The sequence below is a fragment of the Zeugodacus cucurbitae genome, chromosome 5, assembly GCF_028554725.1.
Source record: "Zeugodacus cucurbitae isolate PBARC_wt_2022May chromosome 5, idZeuCucr1.2, whole genome shotgun sequence".
NCBI lineage: Eukaryota > Metazoa > Arthropoda > Insecta > Diptera > Tephritidae > Zeugodacus > Zeugodacus cucurbitae.
Window position 1 is genome coordinate 16,549,042 of NC_071670.1, and position 7,368 is coordinate 16,556,409.

The window sequence follows — 7,368 nt, forward strand, 5'->3', positions numbered from 1 at the left end:
TTCGGATACGTACGGTGAGGCTGCCCTAAGTGAAAAAAAGCCTTAAATTTACAAAAAACGGCGGAAGCAAAGGGACCAAACTTCTCCTCAAGGTTGCACCACGAAAAACCGCATTAGATTATGATTATGCTCAATAATCTTGAGAATGCATAGTCAAGGCCATCCAATGTGTCGAAGGTTGCATTGCATATTGAAGTTCAACCTAGATAAGTAACACAATTGGGGTAAAGCTAAACAAGGATTTATGTCGACGATCTAACCCCACTTAATATCTTGAAGACGATGGAATCACCAAACTTCATTATTTTTTATTGTTAATACAACTTAAAATACGTGAGTTCACGAAGTATGTTTCGAAAAACTTTTTCTTCGTCTCAGTCTCTGATCACACAATTATTTAAATTAATTACAATACAAAAATTAAAAGGAATTACGATTACGTAGACCCAGGAACAAAGAAATTAAACAGTGGTAATTGAAACGGTTGGGTATTTGATTACGCTGGCACCATACTAGCCATAGAATTGAAGGGGAATGGTAAAGCTAATTGTTGCGGAAACATATTTTGTTGTGTCGGCATTATACCCGGCATGGAGCCAAAGGAAAACGGTACAGATGCTTGAAACAATAAAGGGTTTGACTGCGCAGGCATCATACCCGGCAAGGAGCCAAAGGAAAATGGTACTGATGACTGAAACGGCAAAGGGTTTGACTGCGCTGTCATCATACCCGGCTGAACCTCATAATTCGTGTTTTGATATGAATACGGTTGATAAGGCACGCATGGTGGTGAATGATAGTTCGGAGGACAATAGTTTTGTGGTGCTGGATTAGGTAAGCATGGTGATGCTTGTGGACAGCTACAACAATTACATATTGTTGGTGGACATGTGCATGAAGGTGTTACGGGGGAAGTTGGAGGAAAAGTATACGGTGCAGTCGGCGTTGTTGGAGAACTTGGAGGGAAAGTATCCGGTACAGTCGGTGGCAAAGTCGTAACATAAGTTGTAAGCATTGTTGTTGGAAGAGTTGTCGTTGGTGTTGTTTCTAAATTGTCTACAGATTTAGTCGGCTTAATAGTTGTTGGAGTAAGCGTTGTTCGAGTGGGTTCTGAAGTTGTAGGTAGTAAAGGTGTTGATGTAGCAGGAGTTGTATTCACAGTGGTAATTAAAGGAGGATCTTGAGTTGTTCGTACGGTTGTGATCAATGGTGAAGAAGTTTCCACAGTAGTTGGTAAAGATGGATGTTGAGTGGTTACCACAGTAGTTATCAATGGTGTTTCCTGAGTTGTTCCCAAAGCAGAAGTAATTGGCACATTCGTAGGCTCCGTCGTTCTTAAAGTAGTAGATATAATAGCGGGTTCGGTTGTTTCCACCATGCTTATCAAAGGAGGTATAGTTGTTGGCGGTTGTGTTGAAGGTACAGTTGTTGGTGGGATAGTCGTTGGCGGTTGCGTTGGTGGAACAGTAGAAGGTGGTTGTGTTGGTGGTAATGTTGTAGGTGGTTGTGTTGGTGGAATAGTTGTTGGTGGTAATGTTGTTGGCGGCTGCGTTGGTGGAATAGTGGTTGGTAATAATGTTGTAGGCGGTTGCGTTGGAGGAATAGTTGTAGGTGGTTGTGTTGGTGGAATAGTGGTTGGTGGTACAGTCGTTGGTGGTTGTGTTAGTGGAACAGTAGTAGGTGGTTGTGTTGGTTGTACAGTCGTTGATGGTAATGTTGTTGGCGGCTGTATTGGTGGAATAGTGGTTGGTAATAATGTTGTAGGCGGTTGGGTTGGAGGAATAGTTGTAGGTGGTTGTGTTGGTGGTAATGTTGTTGGTGGTAATGTTGTTGGAGGTTGTGTTGGTGGAACAGTCGTTGGTGGTTGTGTTGGTGGAATAGTGGTTGGTGGTAATGTTGTTGGGGGTTGTGTTGGTGGAACAGTAGTAGGTAGTTGTGTTGGTGGAATAGTTGTTGGTGGAATAGTTGTTGGTGATTGTGTTGGTGGAACAGTGGTAGGTGGTTGTGTTGATGGAATAGTTGTTGGTGGTACAGCCGTTGGTGGTAATGTTGTTGGAGGTTGTGTTGGTGGAATAGTTGTTGGTGGTACAGTCGTTGGTGGTAATGTTGTTGGAGGTTGTGTTGGTGGAATAGTGGTTGGTGGTAATGTTGTTGGGGGTTGTGTTGGTGGAATAGTGGTTGGTGGTAATGTTGTTGGGGGTTGTGTTGGTGGAACAGTAGTAGGTGGTTGTGTTGGTTGAATAGTTGTTGGTGGTACAGCCGTTGGTGTTAATGTTGTTGGAGGTTGTGTTGGTGAAACAGTAGTAGGTGGTTGTGTTGGTGGAATAGTGGTTGGTGGTAATGTTGTTGGGGGTTGTGTTGGTGGAACAGTAGTAGGTGGTTGTGTTGGTTGAATAGTTGTTGGTGGTACAGTCGTTGGTGTTAATGTTGTTGGAGGTTGTGTTGGTGAAACAGTAGTAGGTGGTTGTGTTGGTGGAATAGTGGTTGGTGGTAATGTATTTGGGGGTTGTGTTGGTGGAATAGTGGTTGGTGGTACTGTTGTTGGGGGTTGTGTTGGTGGAACAGTGGTAGGTGGTTGTGTTGATGGAATAGTTGTTGGTGGTTGTGTTGGTGGAACAGTAGTAGGTGGTTGTGTTGGTGGTACAGTCGTTGGTGGTAATGTTGTTGGAGGTTGTGTTGGTGGAACAGTAGTAGGTGGTTGTGTTGGTGGTAATGTTGTTGGGGGTTGTGTTGGTGGAACAGTAGTAGGTGGTTGTGTTGGTGGAATAGTTGTTGGTGATTGTGTTGGTGGAACAGTGGTAGGTGGTTGTGTTGATGGAATAGTTGTTGGTGGTTGTGTTGGTTGAACAGTAGTAGGTGGTTGTGTTGGTGGAATAGTAGTTGGTGATAATGTTGTTGGGGGTTGTGTTGGTGGAATAGTGGTTGGTGGTAATGTTGTTGGGGGTTGTGTTGGTGGAACAGTAGTAGGTGGTTGTGTTGGTGGAATAGTTGTTGGTGGTTGTGTTGGTGGAACAGTAGTAGGTGGTTGTGTTGGTGGAATAGTTGTTGGTGGTACAGTCGTTGGTGGTAATGTTGTTGGAGGTTGAGTTGGTGGAACAGTAGTAGGTGGTTGTGTTGGTGGTAATGTTGTTGGGGGTTGTGTTGGTGGAACAGGAGTAGGTGGTTGTGTTGATGGAATAGTTGTTGGGGGTTGTGTTGGTGGAACAGTAGTAGGTGGTTGTGTTGGTGGAATAGTTGTTGGTGGTACAGTCGTTGGTGGTAATGTTGTTGGAGGTTGTGTTGGTGGAACAGTAGTAGGTGGTTGTGTTGGTGGAATAGTAGTTGGTGATAATGGTGTTGGGGGTTGTGTTGGTGGTAATGTTGTTGGAGGTTGTGTTGGTGGAACAGTAGTAGGTGGTTGTGTTGGTGGAATAGTTGTTGGTGGTACAGTCGTTGGTGGTAATGTTGTTGGTGGTTGTGTTGGTGGAATAGTTGTTGGTGGAATAGTTGTAGGTGATTGTGTTGGTGGAACAGTGGTAGGTGGTTGTGTTGATGGAATAGTTGTTGGTGGTACAGCCGTTGGTGGTAATGTTGTTGGAGGTTGTGTTGGTGGAATAGTTGTTGGTGGTACAGTCGTTGGTGGTAATGTTGTTGGAGGTTGTGTTGGTGGAATAGTGGTTGGTGGTAATGTTGTTGGGGGTTGTGTTGGTGGAACAGTGGTTGGTAGTAATGTTGTAGGTGGTTGTGTTGGTGGAATAGTTGTTGGTGGTACAGTCGTTGGTGGTAATGTTGTTGGAGGTTGAGTTGGTGGAACAGTAGTAGGTGGTTGTGTTGGTGGTAATGTTGTTGGGGGTTGTGTTGGTGGAACAGTAGTAGGTGGTTGTGTTGGTGGTAATGTTGTTGGGGGTTGTGTTGGTGAAACAGTAGTAGGTGGTTGTGTTGGTGGAATAGTTATTGGTGGTACAGTCGTTGGTGGTAATGTTGTTGGGGGTTGTGTTGGTGGAACAGTGGTTGGTAGTAATGTTGTAGGTGGTTGTGTTGGTGGAATAGTTGTTGGTGGTACAGTCGTTGGTGGTAATGTTGTTGGAGGTTGAGTTGGTGGAACAGTAGTAGGTGGTTGTGTTGGTGGTAATGTTGTTGGGGGTTGTGTTGGTGGAACAGTAGTAGGTGGTTGTGTTGGTGGAATAGTTGTTGGTGGTACAGTCGTTGGTGGTAATGTTGTTGGAGGTTGTGTTGGTGGAACAGTAGTAGGTGGTTGTGTTGGTGGAATAGTTGTTGGTAATAATGTTGTTGGGGGTTGTGTTGGTAGTAATGTTGTTGGAGGTTGTATTGGTGGAATAGTGGTTGGTAGTAATGTTGTAGGTGGTTGTGTTGGTGGAATAGTGGTTGGTGGTAATGTTGTTGGAGGTAAGGCCGTAGTTGTTATTCCTAAATCAGTGTCCGGTGCCGCAGAAGGTATAACGAAGACCTGACGTTGTTTACCGTCACTGCCTGAAAAGTTTTGAAGTCGTTAATATTTTGAGAATGTAAGAATTAGTATTAACTTTCACTTTGAATGTAAAAATAATTTACTTACGTCCTCGCGCTTCCGATGATTGTCTTGCAGTCCGTATATTATTTTTCGGTTGTATCAATACAAACGGATGGCTCCAGAACATACTAGGGCTTCGGAAATTGTTTACCTGACTATTGCCCATATCTTCTGGGTTAGTATAAATATCTCCTGTGGATATTATAGTTACTTATAATTACGAAATGATTATTTTGTAATCAAATACTTACTGACAAATCTCCGGGCGTTGTTTTCAAGTATTCTGCTCAATAACCCGTTCGGTCGGACCTCAAATGCAGCGAAATTTGTGTTGCTAGTGGTTTGTGGGTTATGGAACGCTGAAAATTTGCATTTCTTATTAAATTATTCTTTTTGAAAGTAGCTGTTATCAGAAAGTAAATTATTTTCATATTCACAAATCTTTTCTATTCGGTATGGATGTGCTTCAAGCGGGTATGTGAAAGCAAGGGTAGCCATCCATAGTCCTATAATAGGGATTTTCATCGCTGTTTTATTTATTTTTTTAGTCTGAAATTGAAAAAGAAAACTCTTAATATAGAATATATAAACGCTGGGCTATGCTGGTTCAATGGACACTATACGTTACAGGTCATTGAAGCAAATACGATAGGTTTTGTTGAACATAGTGATATAAGGAACATCAGGTGCCAGCTGATTTCGAGAATGTCTTAACAATCTACTAAAAACATTGTAACTTTCCAGATTTTTTTAGTTACTCGAAATGATTAAACTACGGAGAAGTCTGGAGAACCGAACTCACTAACGTGATTCTAATCACAATTTGCGGATATTTTTATTTTGTAATCTTAACATATTAAAGAGCTAAATATTTTAGTAAAATTTCCGTATTCGAATCCAGTCACTGGACTTACCTCGGTTATTAACTGGATTTTTGCATCTATCCTGCGCAACCCACAAACGAAACCAGCAGGCCTTCAAACACACTGAATTTTATAATTTATTACTTATTTTGCAAATGCACTTATAAGCTACTCTATATATATTTGTTTCTCAACTTAATTGGGTTTAATCGTTTATATTTATAAATGCACGTGTACCTCGCTGCGCGTTGAAAAATATGCGTGCGAGCGTTGAACGTGCTTATTTGATACACATAACTGTTAACACAACAAACACAATGCGCAAAAATATTTTATGAAACAATTAACTAACAAATTACATGTGTTTATTGGAAAAAAATCAAATGTTTTGGTGAAATTAAAAATGTTTAATTAGAAGTGGTGCCTTAATTCTCATTGTTGACATAATATGTGAAGTTATTTAGTATATATACAAGCGTAGAAATATTACGTATACACAAGTAAGGAAGATCAAAGTTCGGTTGCAGTCGAACATTATATATTCTCGCAAGTCCTAACAATTTAAAGTTTGGATATGTATTAGGTGTTAAAAATTTTATGATAAACTAGAATATCGAAAGTCAAATATCGAAATCCAAAATACCTTCATCTTTTGCTAAGATACAAAATTATAAAATTACCGGCATAGAGGAGGAACTGTTCCGATTTTATCCTTTTCTAGCACCAGGTTATATTATTATCAGCAAACTCACTTATATTCACCGATATTTTTAATACAAGAGAAGAATGATGTCCAAATACTTTGGGGTCAATTGGGGTCTTGAAAAGTTATAGACTGATTTCCATTAATTTTAGATGAATGTTGCCTCTATTTTATATTACCATTAGTGCAAGGTTAGGTTAGTAGGTTTTGCTCTAATGTAAAATTCTAACTCTAATCAACATAATCCACCCAAATACTTCGAGTTAGATAGACTTAGAGTTATAGAAATTTTTCAAAAACCTGTAAAATATAAATGTATACACAGTTTTAGTTATTTACTTTGCATAAAGTTTTATGTAAATACGTTAAAAGGTGTATTCTGTAATTTTGTTTGCTGCACTTTGCTATTGTTTGGCTCTTGACGTCTGCATCCCATTATTTTGTTACATGATTTATGAAATCCATTAGTGTAATATTATATTTTTTGTTCACCTCCATATCATATAGGGACTCTTTTAAAATCCTGTGTCGATAGTAAAACTTTAAATTTTGTATTACGCCATGTTCGGAAAGTTCGATTTATGTACGGAAATTTTTATACTATTTGACTCTTATTGCCAATTCAAAAGTTCGAGTTATGGAGATCTTCGAGTTATGGAAGTTCCACTGTATATGAATTCGTATGTTGTTGCTGTAAAATTTTCCCTTAAAGTGAGAGATGCTACTGTCTAACTTTTGTCCACAATAGTCTTCCGTAATTGTGTGGAAAATATTAGAAGATCTTTTTGAGTCAGACAGAGTGGGTATCGATTTCGGAAGCTCTCTATCTGTGATTGGTGTTTTTGAGATTCCAGTGCAGAGGAAGATCTTTCAGATTCACATAGTACAAATAAATCTCCTATATATCTTGACTTGATTGTGAGATAATAAATATATATTCGTCCATAATTGAATTATTTGGGAAGAAATGTATATATGTTTTCGCTATGTTTAACTGAAAAATATGAAAGATATGATGGTATGTAAGTTAACAATATGAAATCTCCCTGAATTATTGATCATCGGTCTACCATTTCGTTCTTTTAGATCGCGTTGATTTTAGTATGGCGGGGGAATTATACTCTCCAGGCAATGCCAAGTCGTAGCCACTTGGTTGGTTTACATGTGACCTGCTGAGAAGTTTTCTTTATACATCGATTGAAGTTATAAAAAAAGTTATCATCCCAGTCTCGTCCTCAATTCTGTTTGTTTATATTATTTAATGTTACCTAAGTTTATTTTTAATTTCTGCT

General features: G+C 39.6%; 1 protein-coding gene across 1 annotated transcript; it reads right to left on the bottom strand.

Annotated features, from left to right (window-relative positions):
- Positions 1 to 271: 271 nt before the first annotated feature.
- On the bottom strand, positions 272 to 5,560 carry LOC105217879 (mucin-2-like). Its single transcript, XM_054231837.1, has 5 exons — positions 5,425 to 5,560; positions 4,948 to 5,059; positions 4,762 to 4,869; positions 4,556 to 4,702; positions 272 to 4,470 (listed from the first exon to the last, which is right to left on the bottom strand). Exons 2-5 carry the CDS (start codon positions 5,033 to 5,035, stop codon positions 497 to 499), a joined length of 4,317 nt encoding a protein of 1,438 aa, XP_054087812.1. The 5' UTR covers positions 5,036 to 5,059; positions 5,425 to 5,560; the 3' UTR covers positions 272 to 496.
- Positions 5,561 to 7,368: the final 1,808 nt, after the last annotated feature.